General features: G+C 38.0%; 2 protein-coding genes across 4 annotated transcripts in view; one reads left to right on the top strand and one right to left on the bottom strand.

Annotated features, from left to right (window-relative positions):
- Nucleotides 1-384, bottom strand: part of tmem242 (transmembrane protein 242) — a 5,730-nt gene extending 5,346 nt beyond the window's left edge. Inside the window, exon 1 of the mRNA XM_016562568.1 lies at nt 258-384. Within this exon, the coding sequence (XP_016418054.1) occupies nt 258-330 (73 nt within the window). The 5' untranslated portion in view covers nt 331-384. The remainder of the gene's footprint in view (nt 1-257) is intronic.
- A 2,238-nt stretch (nt 385-2,622) lies between these two features.
- Nucleotides 2,623-18,513, top strand: part of LOC107747944 (probable palmitoyltransferase ZDHHC14) — a 43,664-nt gene continuing 27,773 nt past the window's right edge. For all 3 annotated transcript variants that reach the window (XM_016562565.1, XM_016562564.1, XM_016562567.1), the window contains exons 1-4: nt 2,623-3,117; nt 8,585-8,745; nt 12,385-12,543; nt 12,642-12,779. In XM_016562565.1, coding sequence (XP_016418051.1) covers nt 2,867-3,117; nt 8,585-8,745; nt 12,385-12,543; nt 12,642-12,779 — 709 coding nt within the window. In that variant the 5' untranslated portion in view covers nt 2,623-2,866. The remainder of the gene's footprint in view (nt 3,118-8,584; nt 8,746-12,384; nt 12,544-12,641; nt 12,780-18,513) is intronic.

The following is an 18,513-nucleotide window of genomic DNA, read 5'->3' as shown; positions in this document are numbered from 1 at the left end:
AAATATCTCGGCCAAATATTGTCCTATCCTAACAAACCATACATCAATGGAAAGCTTATTTATTCAGCTTTGATTATGAATAAAACTTTTTTTTTTTTTTAATGACCCATACGACTAGTTTCGTTACATAACATTTAGGTCTAGGTTTCTGCTTTAATGTATGATTAATCAGAATAAGGTCAGTTATCCAAATGAGTGATATCGACGAATAATTCATAAACATCGATGGTCGAATATGCGATTAAAATACATCAAACCTTTTATCAAGTGTGATTTGTCGTCTTCGGTGTCATTGACTGGCCCACTCGCGCGCGCCTGCTCCACTGACATCTTGAACGGGTCCGACTGACACAGACTTCCGGCGGAAACACGTCAGGCGGAACGCTTCATAATACAGAGAGAAATAGTGGAAATGACGTACAGCTTTCACTGGGCATAGATGGCATTATAAGCGTGCCTGCTGTTATATTCTTACTCTTAAAGTGTATTTATAATTGAGACGTGATTACAAGAATAAAATCAAACCAAATTCAAATAATGGCAGAGTAACAATAAGACTGTCGGGGTTTGTGTTGTGCGGATATCCGCAGTTCTGTAGGTATATGTATTGTGTTTTATTTTTCATCACGATAAAACAATATCTTCAAACTCATAATAAAGTGAAATTGTATGGCACTAGATATGTGTCGGTGAGAGGAGGACTGAGATTCCGCTGATCAGGCCGGCTGTGTTTTAAAACCGAGTGAGCTGCCTACCTAGACAACATGCGGGGCATCACAGACAGAGACGAAGAGCTGTCTGTTCTTAATATTCAGTCGTTTCAAATGTTTATGTTGTCATATTTTATTATTACAATATTTAAAAACATTATGAAATATTTTCTTATTTTATTGTGTTAAGTGTTTTTATTGATGCTACGACATAAGCACAAATAAAGCGCCTTTATGCTGTCTACATAGGCAACTCGTTCACTCTGTCTTGAGATACATTTACAAAATTGGTCTGTGTCAAAAGTTTACCCACTTTTGAAATACATGCCCCTAAAAGGAGTGTATGCTGGCAATTAACTCTTTTGAGACATATGCTCAAAAATAGGTTTTGAAATATGGTTCCCAAAAAACGTGGTCCAGTTTTGCAGCTCACTGGGTTTTGAGGCACAACCTCGAAATGCTGTACTGACAGATCACTAAGTTTTAAACCGTAACTCACTTTGTTTTGAGCACACCCAAATATGCTGTCTACATAGACAGCTGGCTATGATTTGAGACGGCGCCGCTGTTTATAGGGTCATCGTGTGTTGTGAGCTCATGCAGTCAAAACCTAAAGAAGAAGCAGAGCTCGTGCAGCTCACGCGGGGATCCACTCCTGCGCACAGCGATCCTTCCTCTCTCTCTTTCCTTCATCATCATCATCGATACAGATGATTAAACACCCGCCTCTGTTTGTTTGCTGTTGCATTATTGTGCATGCGGCGTCAGAACTAGATTTCTAGCTGCCGACCGTGCATTGAAGCCTCCCAGTCAACGGGATTACGAGGACATCGGAAGGACGTTCTTAACGTTATATTCCAAATGTTTTGAGTGGATTTGGTTTCATCGGAGCGCTTCTGAACCGCATTAACGGAGTTACAAGCTTTAAGACGCCAGCGGACTAAGCGAGATTTCTGGGCATGATGTCCACATGCCTCTGTGTCCTGTTGTGTTGAGGATAGACATCTGCAATGAGGGAGTTATCCAAACAAACATGTAAACCAAACACGCGGATCTTATTGCTTTCCCATCGTTTCGGATGCACATATTAGCGTTTCTAACGCAATGCATTTAAAACATTTAAGATTTCAATAAAACATGGAGATAAGGAAATGGTTCCTGGGTTGTGTAATGCTTCCTCCATCAGATCAGAGATGTTTCTTCAAGATCCAGATGTCTCGTTAGTTCCTTGAGGACGTTTGAATTCTGATTCACTTGTGTTGCTTTAAAGTTGCGTTTTATTGCTGGTGGGTAGATGACAGGCAACATGCATCTCGGGGTTGAGGAGCCCATCCGAGAGTGCCAGTACAATCAGATCTGCACACATAACTCCTCATCCATGGACACTCCACACACCAAGAAGAAGATCAAAAGGAAATGGCAGGTTTTTCCTGGCCGAAATAAGTTTTACTGCAACGGCAGGATCATGATGGCAAAGCAGACTGGGGTCTTCTATCTTACAATGGTTCTCATTTTGGTGACCAGTGGCCTCTTCTTTGCCTTTGAGTAAGTACATTGAACCAGTAGATTCAGTGTCTTCTCTCTACTCCAGACATTAGCACATACGTCTTTAGGCCACATACACTCTTAAAAATAAAGGTACTTTTCTGGCATTTATGGGATAATGAAGAACCTTGAACACCTATGGAACCTCTGCATTGCACAAAAGGTTCTTTATAGTGGAAAAAAAAAAGGTTATTCACACTAACAAGAGATGGTTCCTTGGGGAACCCAAAAGGATTATTTAATGGCATTGCTGTGAACAAGAAGCTATATTTTTAAGAGTGTCCCATGAGAAAATACATACACTCTAAAAAATGCTGGGTTAAATACAACCCAGCGCTGGGCAAACAAACATGTAAACCAAACACGCGGATCTTATTGCTTTCCCATCGTTTCGGATGCACATATTAGCGTTTCTAACGCAATGCATTTAAAACATTTAAGATTTCAATAAAACATGGAGATAAGGAAATGGTTCCTGGGTTGTGTAATGCTTCCTCCATCAGATCAGAGATGTTTCTTCAAGATCCAGATGTCTCGTTAGTTCCTTGAGGACGTTTGAATTCTGATTCACTTGTGTTGCTTTAAAGTTGCGTTTTATTGCTGGTGGGTAGATGACAGGCAACATGCATCTCGGGGTTGAGGAGCCCATCCGAGAGTGCCAGTACAATCAGATCTGCACACATAACTCCTCATCCATGGACACTCCACACACCAAGAAGAAGATCAAAAGGAAATGGCAGGTTTTTCCTGGCCGAAATAAGTTTTACTGCAACGGCAGGATCATGATGGCAAAGCAGACTGGGGTCTTCTATCTTACAATGGTTCTCATTTTGGTGACCAGTGGCCTCTTCTTTGCCTTTGAGTAAGTACATTGAACCAGTAGATTCAGTGTCTTCTCTCTACTCCAGACATTAGCACATACGTCTTTAGGCCACATACACTCTTAAAAATAAAGGTACTTTTCTGGCATTTATGGGATAATGAGGAACCTTGAACACCTATGGAACCTCTGCATTGCACAAAAGGTTCTTTATAGTGTGGAAAAAAAGGTTATTCACACTAACAAGAGATGGTTCCTTGGGGCAGTGGTTCCCAACCCTGGTCCTGGAGGCACCCCAACACTGCACGTTTTGCATGTCTCCTTTCTTTGACACACCAATTTCAGGTCTTGGAAGCTCTACTAATGAGCTGATGACCTGAATCAGGTGTGTTTGATTAAGGAGACATGCAAAACGTGCAGTGTTGGGGTGCCTCCAGGACCAGGGTTGGGAACCACTGCCTTGGGAAACCCCAAAGGATTATTTAATGGCATTGCTGTGAACAAGAAGCTTTATTTTTAGGAGTGTCCCATGATAAAATACCTAGTATTTTTGGAAGCACTTCAGAGCAATACCATGGTATGAATACAGAAATCATTCAATACCAATATTACCAACTGATACCATCGCTGTACACTACAGTACTGTTTTGTTTTTGAGTTTGAGGTGGTCATTATGATTATGATAAAGTCAGTCCAAAAATGGGTAGTGCTTTCAAAATGTTATGACTTCTATCCCACATTCATGAAAGCACTAGACATTAATGGTGTAAATATGCAAACACAAGCAATTTTTTTTTATCTGTGAGACCATAACTAGCTTTGAAAGTTCTGTGTAGGTCCCTCTTCTTGATTACTCTTGATAAAAAGTGTTCTGTGATAACAACCCAATTGCTGGGTTTGCCCCTATTTTACCCAGCACTGGGTTGTATTTAACCCAGCATTTTTTTAGAGTGTAGTATTTTTGGAAGCACCTCAGAGCAATACCATGATATGAATACAGAAATCATTCAATACCAATATTACCAACTGATACCATCGCTGTACACTACAGTACTGTTTTGTTTTTGAGTTTGAGGTGGTCATTATGATTACTGATGATAAAGTCCAAAAATGGGTAGTGCTTTCAAAATGTTATGACTTCTATCCCACATTCATGAAAGCACTAGACATTAATGGTGTAAATATGCAAACACAAGCAATTTTTTTTTATCTGTGAGACCATAACTAGCTTTGAAAGTTCTGTGTAGGTCCCTCTTCTTGATTACTCTTGATAAAAAGTGTTCTGTGCTTCGTTTATACCTGGACATTTGAGTGAGCAGCAATTGAATGTGGTCTGGGATCCTGAAGTGCAGTTCCGCTCAAGCCAGTGCAGTAATTTCGACCCTCTCACTAAGACTGAAGGACATTTACAAGTGGTAAATCTGGTGTAATAGAATTACTTCAGTCCACGTAACTTCCAACACACTGCAGCTGTAAGGATCCCCTTGTGTTTTTAGGTCAGGTGAAGTTTAACTAAACCAGAGTCAAAACTATTGACGTATAACATTTGGATTCCTGACATTTTCAGACAAGAGAGCCTTGTGCTCAGGGTTTTATTTTTTATTTTTTTGCTTTACTCGAAGCATGTTTGCCTGTAAGCCTCCGCTGGTTGTTAGAGAATCTCTCAGTGTGATCCTGAGGCGGCTGCTTTGGAGAAGGGGACGTGTGGAGCGGAGATTTTCCAGTGTCCCATCCCCCAGCATCACCGAGCCCCATACATTCCATACCACAACTTCCAAAACATAGTCGTGGTACGGCCCTGTTTCCATGGCGACGGTTTCCCTTTCCCGATCTTTGTGTTCTTTTGGAACAGCCTGTGTCTCCTAGGAAACAATGTGACGACCCAGCCCACAGTTGTATTTTTCTTTGCTCTAGGGCTAGTCTTGTCATGCTTTTTGAAACGATTATAAAGTCATTACAGAGGTTTTGTGATCCATTAAACACAGATAGCTGAAACCACAGACGGAAACACATTAGTGGTGAAAGGCAGTTGGTTTGTTGCGCAGTTCAGCACAAAATGTTTACTCCTAAATCATTCCAAGCAAAGAATGATGGTTAGATTGAATGCAAAACACCCTTTTGAATGCATTCAGCTCGTGTATCATAAGCGGGAATAAAAACAGGAAATGGTTCAAGCACTAAGACTAACTGAAATGAAAGCAGTATGCAGAGTTTAAACTGTAGTTTGCAGAGAGTTATATCACGTCTCTTTCTAGTATCCCTGCACATAAATGCATCATAAAATTATCATGTTTACTAGCTTAACATGGTCATGAAGTTGAAAATTGTATATATAACTTGTATAACTTTCGATACAAGTAGTTATACAAGTAACCGAGTTTATCAAACTAGCCTTATATGTAAATTAGTTGAAAGGAAATTTATGCTTTTATTCAGCAAGGCTGCATTAAATTGATCAAAAATGACTTTAAAGAGATAGTGTAAACTTGGTATTCATTAAATAATCCTGAAAAAAACGTATCATGGTTTCCACAAAGATAATAAGCAGCAACATTTTCAAATTTGATAACAATAAGATATGTTTTTTTGAGCATGTGACACTGAAGACTGGAGTAATTATGCTGGAAATTCAGCTTTGCATCACAGGAATAAATTACATTGTAAAATGTATTAAAATATAAAATGGTTATTTAAAATTGTAACAATATTTCATAATATTACTGTTTTTGACTATTTTTGATCAAACAAATGCAGCCTTGCTGAGCATAAGATACTTTTTCAAAAGATAGATGGATGGATGGATGGATGGATGGATGGATGGATGGATGGATGGATGGATGGATGGATGGATGGATGGATGGATGGATGGATGGATGGATGGATGGATGGATGGATGGATGGATGGATGGATGGATGGATAGATAGATGGATAGATGGATAGATAAAAATAAAATACAATAAAAACTTACCAATTCTAAACTTTTGAACAGTAATGCATAATGTTTTAGTCGTGTGGCTATACTTCTAAAACAATGTGTAGTTTTTGTTTTCTTTATCCCAGTGTAGCGGTTTGTTCCATTGTCAATAGTATTAGTGGTAATCGATATCACAAATGCTGTCCATTGTCCATATTGAACCTGAACATTCCTTTAAAGAGAAAATAATATTATGTAATCCTCTGAACATTTGTCTCTTGATAAAAATACATACATATAGAACAAACGATGTGGAATGGGATAGACAAATCAGTTTTGAGTTTCTTGACATCTCTAAATTCAGCAGCACAGTTTCTGTAGTCTAGCCTTTAGACTTTTGAGTTCAGAAACCTCAATCTCCATTTATACAATGTGACTTGATAATAGACTGGAACTCTTGCCGTGGTGAAAGTCCTTGTGTGTCAGGATGCAGTGACCCTGTAACCTCTCAGTCTGTCACAACAACCTGAAAACTGTTCCTTGGAGACCACTTCACAAGGAATCTTTAGAGCTGTAAAGCTGATAGTGACATTAGAAGCAGTGGTTAACACAATATAGCATTCTTAAAATGTCCCTCAGGGGATTGCTATTTTAACATGCTATAGTCGATAGCATCTGACCATTTTGGCTAATTCAATTGCTCTGCCTAGTTGTGCTTAGCCAATTTAGCAGCCATCAGATTGCAGTGCAGACCATTTTTAAATGTTTATGTCTTGGAGTCTTTATACCATTGGATATTATGGCAGGCAGATTTTGGGCCTTGTACCACAGACCATTTGCTTATGCTTCGAAACAGATGGTGGTACATTTCATTAACTTCTAAGTGTACAAAACAGCTAATTGGGATACAGTTTTGTATATTTTTATCCCAAATCCCCCCAAAATGCATTAGATTTAGATTATTATCGTGTAGCTTATTCACACTCTGTTATTTTATCACTCCTGTGTTTGATACCAAGCTGGCTGTCACTTTGGATAAAAGCGTCTGCTAAATGCATAAATGTAAATGTATTGTCTATTATTATTTATTATATAACATATGGGTAACAGTTTATTTTAAAGTGACGTAGTTACACGTTACATGTACTTACCTATAGTAATAACAGTAAATGATGCATAATTACAAGTAACTAACCCTAACCTTAACCCTATATGTGGTTAAGTAATGACATTATCTTGAATTTGGGGGGTATTTTTATTCATTTTGGTGGCCCCAAGCCCCAGATAATTTCTGACCCTGTTACTCAGTACTTATTTTTGTAATTACACTGTAAAAACTTCACCTTAAAATAAAGCGCGGCCAACCGATGTTCTTGTCCACAGCACCCGGCACAACTATTAAAATAACTGTACACATCCGAGACTAAATTTCTAGCTGAAGAATGCATTTGCTTAATAGAATATGATTTTAATTAGTAGTGCTAAACTATATTGGCCAGAGTAATAAATCAGCCCATATTTGGCCATTTTTATATGATCAGTATTGGCTAATAACTGTGTTTGCTCAGCTGGTTTTAAACTGGCATTGGATTTCCTTTGTTATCAGATCCAGAATCTACCAACAGCCTTGTAAATGAATAATTCACAATTTCTGTTTGAAAGTTTTTGGTGAATTTTCAGAAAACATTCTATAAGACAAGTAAGATGAAATTTTTGCAACTATGAGTCTCAACTTTTTTAATAAACTGCATTAGCCTGTATCTCATATATGTGACCCTGGACCACAAAACCAGTCAAAAGGGTACATTTTTTTGAAATTGAGATTTATACATCATCATACATCATGAAAATCTGGAATCTGAGGGTGCAAAAAAATCAAAATACTGAGAAAATCGCCTTTAAAGTTGTCCAAATTAAGTCTTTAGCAATGCATATTACTAATCAACAATTAAGTTTTGATATATTTACGGTAGGAAATTTACAAAATATCTTCATGGAACATGATCTTTACTTAATATCCTAATGATTTTTGGCATAAAAGAAAAATCTATAATTTTGACCCATACAATGTTTTCTTGGCTATTGCTAAAAATATACCCAAGCGACTTAAGACAGGGTCACATATATCGGTCATATGTGAACTATTTGTAGGCTGTTGTAGACTAACCAATTGCAGAGTCAAGTCAAGTCACCTTTATTTATATAGCGCTTTTAACAATACAGATTGTGTCAAAGCAGCCTTACAGTATAGACAGAGGAAGTGTTTCCTATGCTTTTTTGAATCAGTCATTATTTTTGCAGTGCTATTTTGGTGATGCTTACACTCTGACAATGATATCTACAATATATCACCATATTGCACAACTAGAGTATTTATTACATTGTAATAACATTGTTATAATGTTATTACATAGCAGACTGACTGTAAATGCAGCCAAAAGACAGGATGATTAAAAAAAGAGGTCTTGACAGTTTTGCATGATCATGAGCGTATGTTTGTTGCTTCCCCTTCATATCTCATGTATTTACTACTGGTGGGATTTACTAGCAATACAATACCTTCACAGCCAGTTTTTCTGCTCCCTCTTTTCCAGCTGCCCATTCCTGGCATCAAACCTGACTCCTGCCATTCCGGCCATCGGAGGAGTGCTGTTCGTCTTTGTGATGGGAATGCTGCTCCGGGCGAGCTTCAGCGACCCGGGCGTCCTGCCCAGGGCCACACCAGAGGAAGCAGCCGACATTGAGAGGCAGATAGGTGGGAGGAACTGCCAAGATGATCGCTCTTCCTGTCTGTCTTTCTTCGTTCTGTTCTTTTCACATTGAGCTGAATATGCAGCCTCCGGTTCCAGGTCTGTGGAGTATGCGACAGAGAATTCTCCGAGTAAAAGGAGACAGAGAACATTTGATGTTATTCTCTCCTCTCGTTTGACATGAATAATGCATGCTCTCTCTCAGGTTTGCTGTCAGCCCAGAGTAATATCAAATCTGCTGAAATATTCATCCCTAGCAAAGATTCACGGTCTCTCAGAGTATTTGTTGATGTTATTCTGTCTGATAGTTTAATCAGTCACGAGTTAATGGTTGTTCATAGGTTGGTTTGGATATTATTAAAGGGCCAGCAAGGAACGCACCTGAAGATTTAATGGCAATTTCTTACTACATTCAGAATTTATTGGTGAAATCACTGCATGCCAAGCCATTTTATGCCATAACACTACAAATTAGTGGACATTTTCCACAGTGTGCATGTTGATTTAATTCGCTCGTGTATGAATTTGCTGGTTATAATTGAATGGAGTCACTGCTATAATGAGTTTGCTGGTCTCTCATTTAGGGGCCGTTTACACGACAACGTTTTCAGACAAAAACGGGAAACTTTTTATGCGTTTTGCTTGTTTGTTACACGACAACGGCGTTTTGGGGACTGAAAACGCATATTTTTGAAAACGGGTTTCAAAGTGCAAGTTTTTGAAAACAGCACCGTTATCGTTTCCGTGTAAACACCCAAAACGGGAATCTTTGAAAACGGTGACGTCATGCGCGTGCGCAGTACGTGTAGGCAAGCACGAACAAACATACACAACAATGGCGGAGTATATGGTACTGTTGTTGCTGTTTAAGAGTTTGCTAACGCTTCTTCAGCAAAGTGTGGATTTACTTCACCAATATTACAACCAACAGCGGAGACACATCATATACAACATAAAATCGTCACTTCTCTACAGGTACTGTTTACTAGCAAGGTGACAGCGCCAACTACTGGCCTGGCATACGTAGTACAGCGTTTTTGGCCGTTTTCGCGGATATGTGTAAACGCAAATCGTTTTGAAAATGTTGACGTGTATACGTGAAACTTTAAAAACGCAAGGGAAAAACTTTTCAATTTTTGACTACACCGTTGTCGTGTAAACTTAGACTGAGACAGAATTTAGTGGACTCCACAGGTGAGAAATTTAAATTACTGGTCCTGAGCCAAGTGCACTTTAGCTCAGGTTTGGTCAGCTCGGGATTTGGAGTTATGTGTCCCTGCTGTTCGTATGAATAATGTAGTAGCAAGTAAACACTACTGTGAGGCCCAGCGGCGCTGTGTGCTGCTTAGAAGATGCATAGCGTGTTGAGGGTCACATAAGATGTGAACCCATTAAAACAATAGTTCACTCAAAATGAAAATTCTGTCATAATTTATCCTTACTTTCACCCTTAAAGCTCATGTGAATTCGTTCTGTGGAACACAAAAGGGAAGTTTTGAAGAATGTCTGTAAAGCTCCAGTATGGTAATCAAAGAACCATAAAATTTGTCCTTATATGACTTGTGCACAGTAATCCAAGTCTTCTGAAGTCATATGATGGCTTTGTGTGAAGCACAGACTGAAATTTAAAGGGGTCATATGATGCGATTTAAATTTTTCCTTTCTCTTTGGAGTGTTACAAGCTCTTGGTGCATAAAGAAGATCTGTAAAGTTGCAAAGACTAAAGTCTCAAATCCAAAGAGATATTCTTTAAAAGTTAAGAGTCAACCACGCCTACCTAAAACGGCTCGTTCTAACACGCCCCCACATGTCTACGTCACGATGTGGGAAGATTTCCATAACGCCGCCCAAATGTTCACGCAAAGAAAGAAGGCGTAAGTTTTATTCTCGCTGTTGCCGCCGCGGAGTAATTATGTCCCCACTGGATGCAACAAATGCCTAGTTTATAATGGGTTTTAATGTTTTTGTCTCATGGCTCCAGCCGGACACGGCATCACAGTATGGCAAGGGGCATAACATTTCCGTCACACGCTTGAGGAATTCGGCCAATCACAACGCACTGGATAGCTGGCCAATCACAGCACACCTCGCTTTTCAGACCGATGAGCTTTGTAAAAATCGACGCGTTTCAGAAAGGCGGGGCATAGAGGAGAAACAATAATGTACAGTATGTGGAAAATAATATGTTTTTTTTAACCTTAAACCGCATAAACACATTTCATTACACCAAATACACTAAACAATGTTCTTTTTAGCAGCATCATATGACCCCTTTAAGTTATTCATATTGATCATCTTCCTCCTGACCGCAAAAATTGACACCACTGAGGCCAAATTCCATTGGCTCTTGTGTATCTTGTGACCAAACATCATTGCCATCAATAGTGCATTTACTACTGTTTAAAAGATGTTGTTTTATATTTTGAAAGAAGTCTCTCATGCTCACCAAGGCTGCATTTATTTGATTAGAAGTACAGTTAAAACAGTAATATTGTAAAATATTCTTACAATGTTAAATAACTGGTTTAATATATTTTAAAATGATATTTATTCCTGTAGTGGCAAAGCTGAATTTTCAGCAGTCGTTACTCTAGTCTTCGGTGTTCAGTAATGATTCTAATATGCTGATTTGGTGGTCACATTTCTTATTATTATCAATGTTGAAAGCAGTTGTGCTGCTTAATATTTTTGTGAAAACTGAAACATTTTTTCAGGATCTATTTGAAATATATATTTTTTGTAACAATGCAAAAGACCTTTCTGTCACTTTTGATCAAGTTAATCAATATTTGCTGAATAAAGCTGCAGTTCAGATGCAGTCATTTTTTTAACCCAAAGCTATCATTTGTCTTTATAAAACTTACTTTTGATAGTTGATAGTTTTGTAATACATTAATAGTGAAAATGTTTTATTTCTTTTTGTGTCTAATAATTTATTTATTTTTTTTATAATATGGTTTTGAATAAAGGTCAAGTCAGGATTTTTGGTCACGCTTTATTTTAAGGTCTAGTTATCGCCATTAACACAAACCATTAACTACAACTTTTGCCTAAAATTTTGCCTAATTTGCTGCTTATTAATAGTTAGTAGGGTAGTTGTTAAGTTTAGGTATTGGGTAGGAGTAGGGAAGTAGAATATGCTCATGCAGAATATGTGCTTTATAAGTACTAATAAACAGCCAAAATGTTAATAATAGGCATGCAAATTTTTGAGGTTCAGTATCTGTGACATGCTGCCAATTGATGCTTCATTTAGTAAAAACAATAATGTACAGTAATGCATGTATAATGGATGTCTATAGGCCAAGACGAAATCACCAATTGATAAATGTTGCTGTTTTGAAAGTACAGCCACAAAACATTATATACACAAGTTATATGCATACTCATATGCTGTATAAAGTAATAGGATTTAGACAACTCATCTAGCATTTAAACCCTCTGAAACGCCTTCTTCCATTGCAAGTGCTCTTCTGTAAATACCAATTTTGTTTTTACAAACTGAAGGACACGTCTAAATTATTTTCTGTTTTCTATTTCGCAGATCTTTAAACTGCCATAGCATAGAAGAGATTTCCTCTTCCATCTGTTTTTACATTTTCTGCAAGATTGGATGTCTGAATCGGTCTGTTCTGATTTCACAGATGCAACCAACGGCCCGAGCGGCCCAGGCTACAGGCCACCACCCCGAACCAGAGAGGTGCTCATTAACGGTCAAACAGTCAAACTAAAATACTGTTTCACCTGCAAGATCTTCCGACCACCGCGGGCCTCACACTGCAGCCTGTGTGACAACTGCGTGGGTAAGAGTCTGTGTATACTCTGTGTGTCTGCAAATACGTTTATATAATAGTCAAGAAGAGCTAGCATATGATTTTCCTGGCTGTGCGTTTCTCCTCAGAGAGATTTGATCATCACTGCCCGTGGGTGGGCAACTGCGTGGGGAGGAGGAACTATCGCTTCTTCTACCTGTTCATCCTCTCACTCTCCTTCCTCACCATCTTCATCTTCTCCTTCGTCATCACGCACGTAATACTGAGTAAGAGTGCCGATCGCCTACTTTCTTATATAACTTCACCCTTCAGTCCCAAAACACATGACAGATCTTATCGCACCTTGTCTTATTTAACAGTGTTCAGCAAAACAACTCGGTGTTTTTGCTTTTTCCAAACCAGGATTTGACAGCTTGGGGTTTTTAGGATTGTAATAGAAATGGCTTTTGATTACAATAGATAATATGAGTATTACCACTTGGTCTTGCATATTTGTATAGTTTATTGCTGATGCAACCAGTTGGTCAAGTCAAGTCAAATTTATTCGCATAGCGCTTTTCATACACATTGTTTCAAAGCAGCTTTAAAGAAAATCATGATTTTAGTGTTCATACTATCTCAATATCTTCATGCATTATAGTCGCATTTAGCAGATTATTTAGCTGGTAAAAATAGTTTGCATTTTGTGACAATTAATCAAGCTGTTGAGATTTGCTGTATGGGACATGTCGGGCATACTGTCTGTTTGCACATAAAGTTGGACATAACTATATTATAAAAAATTAGCCAGTTGTAGTATACATTGCTTTACGTTAGTACACAAGTAAATTTAGATATAATAAAATGAGTTTATGTCATTGCAATTTACATTACGTAGTGATATAAACAATCACGCAGCTGAGATTTGATATATGGTATACAGTGATTTTATGTGAGTATACTGTATTTATGCAGGAAAAATAGGATGCACTATGTATCCAACTTTTAATACTGTATATTGCTGGGCAGTAATATAGTTAAATTTTTCAATGATATAGAACATATAGCTTTTACTGTACTGAAAGTGAACTGGATGTGTCTGGGTAAAGTTGGATATACTTAAAGCAGTTATATAATTTGTTATAAATTTATTAATTAGCCTAAATTATTAATTCGATATGTTGTGATATTGAAAATTATGAAACCTGTGAGATTGTCATTTGGTGTAGTGACAATTATAGTACAGGGTTAAAATTTGTTGATCATATTGCAGAACCTTCTGCTTGTTTTATATGGCTGGCAACAGTTTTTGTCTTCTCAGTGCAACTAGGCAAAATGAAGCTCATTTACATAATCAAATATAATGATTATTTCTAGAAAGAACTTTTAAAGGGCAGAGTCCCATGTAACAGTCATATTCAGTGTTGGGAGTAATGCATTACGAGTAGCGTGAGTTATGTAATCAGATTACTTTTTCAAGTGACTAGTAAGTAACACACTGCTTTTAAATATACAAAAAATATCTGAGTTACTTTTTCAAATAAGTAATGCCAGCCACTTTGTTTTCCCTTTTACTGACTGAAATGTCTCCATGTTGAGAGAAATCGGGAGTAATGGTGCATTCAAGTCACGTCGGATAGATCGTATTTACGAGTTGAACGCACATGAACGCCACCACAAAGTCGTTATTATGAGTGGGAAACTCGAAATTTTCTTTAAGCCCGAGTTTCCGAGTTGTGGGCGTGTCAATGAGAAACATGGCGGAATCGATGGATGCAACATCTAACGGTAAATTTTTGTTTAAATTGATAGTTTTTTATGAAGTTTTGATGCGATACAGATTAAAGTGGCTTCATAAATTACTTTTTAAAAATATTAAAAACGCAAAACACACCTGATGCGAATTTTTTGCTCTTCATTTTCTATAAGCAGAGTTAACAGACCCTGCTGTATTTTCTTGTAATTTATTAAAAGAAGGTACACCGCCATCTTGTGCCGACTAAACTGACTTGAACGCACCTGACGTCGTAATTACGACTTGTCAACTCGTAAGTACGAACATCCCAGGAGGACTTGAACGCAGCATAAGTGCAGTGACGTTGTGTGCGCTGTGTGAACATGATTGTACTTGTAGTTCTAGACTAAATGTGAACATGCATTTACTCATCTCACCTGCACAAAAACAGATTCAGTATTCCTCAAAATCATTAAATATCAGTGAAATGCAAACTTAGAATATGACACAAACCTGCAATAATTAGATATGGTAAATAACACAAATATCCTTTAAGTATTTTATCCCGTTTTATTAAGAAAGAAAACATCAAAGTTGGCACACCACAGCTCCAGAGATAGAGAAGTATTTAATTATGTTCTCACCACAGGTGACGTTTTGAGCTTAAACGCTCTTCATCCCGTTTTATTAACCAATGTCTTTAGTGCTGACCTTCGATGATCCAATTCAACCATACTAATAAGCAAATATGACTTTAGATAAACATAACTTTTTTTTTCTTAAATTGCTGAAGAGTGTTAAACTTTCTTCTATTGCGTCCTATTCTTCATGCAATCCAGAATGTCAGCACAGCTGTAAGGTTTGTTTGAGCTGTGCTTTCTACTGTACAGACATGAATTTACATTTCCTTCAGCCTGAGGCTTATTCATTTCACTTTTGGTGTGAAAGGGCTTTTACTTGTGCCAAAAATATCATTTTTTTATATTAAAAACAAACAAGCAAGCCTAGCCCAGATGAGAAAAAGTAACATAACACATTACTTTCTATAAAAATCAACTAAGTATCGCAATTAGTTACTTTTTAGGGAGTAACACAATATTGTAATGCATTACTTTTAAAAGTAACTTCCCCAAAACTGGTCATATTCAACTTGTTTCTCTTACAAAACATTTCAGAAAATTTTTTTTTGCACCAAAATGCCCCTTTAAGACCTAGTACTGGTTCTTCATCACTGTAATGTATAGTTCAGCTTCCCACCATTGATCGGCTCCTCCTCACGGCTGTTGACTGGCAGGAGGAAACCATGAGGCCGCTGACAAAGCAGTTTCGTCCCTGGGCGAAGTGATGGAGAGCTCAGCGCTGTTTACTGCACAGAACTGATCAATCGGGCCGTGAGGGCAGGGGCACTCTGGGGTTGCTGTAGTGACAAATGGCTCCTGTAAGATGTTTATTGGACAGGGCACACTCAGTGTGGCTTTATTTACCCACAAATCTCTCCTCAGATGCCCTCCAGAAACCATTAGCATTAAACACAGTGGCTGACTTTGAAGCAGTCCAGAAGGTGATTGCATTGAGAGTGTCAGGACAGTGGTTTAGGGATTGGTGCACCATGGGACAGTGACGGCGGCGTCAAATTGTAATATGGTGCTTTCAAAATAGCATGATACTGAACGATTTTCATGTACTTACAAAAACTCATATGTTCATGTCCATATGATGTGACAGTTCATAATACCATGGTATTGCATCATAGTAGTGGAAAAACATGGTGTTATCATGTATACTGTGTATTATCCAGAATATTAAGACCGGGTGATGCTGTTATAAAAATAATATATTTTAAAAGAATAAACGTAAGTGCACTGAATATAATGTTTTTGAATACTTAATAGCATGTTAATTGCAATTAAATGAAAATGTATTATTTCAAATTATTTTTTGACCCACTTAAGTAAGACCTAAATACATCTTTTAGTACATCATCTTTCATCATATGTAATTTCATAATAAATTCTATTGTTTTCGAAGTATGGTTCAAGTGCACGGCCGAATGTACTGACAAGCATCTAAACTAAAATATACTTTGAGATGTGTATGTCATGTATTAAAATAGATTTGCAATTACATATTTGTAACAATTAAGTTGTTGTACTATATAAACTGAATAACACTAGTTAAACTTATAATCAAGTACTTTACGTGTGTTTAGTATGTTAGTAAACACACTAAATTAAGTGTACTTAATAAATAATACGATAAAAGATTATTAAACAATGCTTTCAAATTGTTTTAAAGTTGTTTTTAAATGTACAAATTTGACATTATTACAGAGTGTGCTTAGGTGTGTTAAGAAACATAGTAATGAAAGTGTACTCTCTTTAAGTACACTAAGTGGCCTTTTGTTTCCTTACTTTTACATTATCTGCAAGTATATTTGTTTTAGTTTTAAGATTTGAAGTACACTACAAGTGCACATTCAGTTAAACTAAACAAGGGCAGACACTGATGCGAATACTTGGCTAATGCATTGCAAGCATGTTGACATGTGCACATTTAATGTGCGTTTTTGCATATCAGTGACCTACTCCAGTAATCAAGGGGGCAATAGAGTTCCCTTAATATCTGTGCCATTAAACTGGATGCATTATGATTCAGGTAGCTAGCTATAAACATGCTGACAGTAACTTTAAGTTGAAGAGAACTTAAGAATCTATAAGATGAACAAGTAAGCTAGTTACATAAACACTTTGTTACGTAAAGGTCAACTACTGACATAGCAGAGCAACATTTTGAAGATAATTTTTCAACTGCTGCTCAACCATCACAGTAGTAGAACTGAAAGAGAAAAAAAGACCATACAAGTCAGTCTGTGTTAACCGTCGCTGTGACTCTTGTGGCAGTACTGAGAATGCAGTGTTGTGAGTTGTGATCTGGCACATTTTAAAGCAAAATAACACATTCAAGAATTGAACCTACACAAACACAAGCAAATAATAGAGTCACTATTTTAAAATCTGAACAATTTCCATAGAAGTTTCATAACTAGAACATTGTATGAGCATAAATATGGAATACCCTAATTCCACATTCAGCAGCACAGTCTTGGAGAGGTCATCATCTCGATCCTGACCTTTCCAACAGTGGATGCTCTGCTTCCGATGTTAATATCGTCTTGGGTGATCCGATCACAAGTGGTCAGCTGAGACAGATCAGCATTTATACTTGGTAATAACATGTGTCTCAACCGTGTGTCTTATGAATGTGTGTATTATGTTTTTAATAGAACAAGATGGCGCCGCAGACGGCCGCCTCAGTGTTTGGCGCTCCAGTTTTTGTTAGTTTTTCCTGTTTTTTGTTTCTCAAACACGATCAGTTTTACCAGGGATGAACTGCTGAGCATTAGGCAGTACACACCACACAATCTTCTACTGGATTTTGTTTATTCGGACGTTTTGCTGAACATAGTAGTTGGCAGAGCAGTGGCGCTGATCAAACGCTTTAGGACGCGCAGACGGGGAAAGTGAGCTGGCGCGCTCGTGAAGCTTAGACAGCACGGATTCAGAACGGCGCTGCCTAGCATCCATCTGGCAAATCTCCGCTCTCTACCTAACAAAACAGACAAACTTATTCTGCTCTCCCGAACAAATAAGGATTTTACACACTCTGCTGCTCTGTGTTTCACGGAAACCTGGCTGAATGACTCTACGCCGGACAGCGCTTTAAGTCTGCCGGGCTTCCTGCTATTCAGAGCGGATCGCGATGCAGAATCAACGGGGAAATCGCGTGGTGGCGGGACATGTTTCTACATCAATGAAAGGTGGTGTACAGACATAACAGTGTTAAAGAAGATGTGCTGTTCCGATCTAGAAGCGCTCTTCATCAACTGTAAGCCGTTCTATTCGCCGCGGGAGTTCCGCTCGTTCATTCTCGTGAGTGTTTACATTCCACCGCAAGGACACGTGAGCCTGGCTTTACAAAAACTTGCTGATCAGATCACAGACACAGAACAACAACACCCGGACTCTGCTTTAATAAAGCAAATCTCTCCTGTGAACTGCCAAAATACAGGTAGCATGTTACCTCCAGAGACAGTAATATAATGGATCACTGTTACTCCACAATAAAGGATGCATATCGCTCCATCCCCAGAGCAGCTGTAGGACTCTTTGACCACTGCCTGGTTCATCTTATACCGACTTACAGGCAAAAACTTAAATCTGCTAAACCTGTAGTAAAGACTGTAAAGAGATGGACCAACGAAACAGAGCGGGCATTACAAGCCTGTT

Source organism: Sinocyclocheilus rhinocerous, unplaced genomic scaffold, assembly GCF_001515625.1.
Source record: "Sinocyclocheilus rhinocerous isolate Xijiao unplaced genomic scaffold, SAMN03320098_v1.1 scaffold769, whole genome shotgun sequence".
NCBI classification, from domain to species: domain Eukaryota; kingdom Metazoa; phylum Chordata; class Actinopteri; order Cypriniformes; family Cyprinidae; genus Sinocyclocheilus; species Sinocyclocheilus rhinocerous.
The sequence above is the reverse complement of the archived record's forward strand: the minus strand, read 5'-3'. Positions and strand labels throughout refer to the sequence as shown.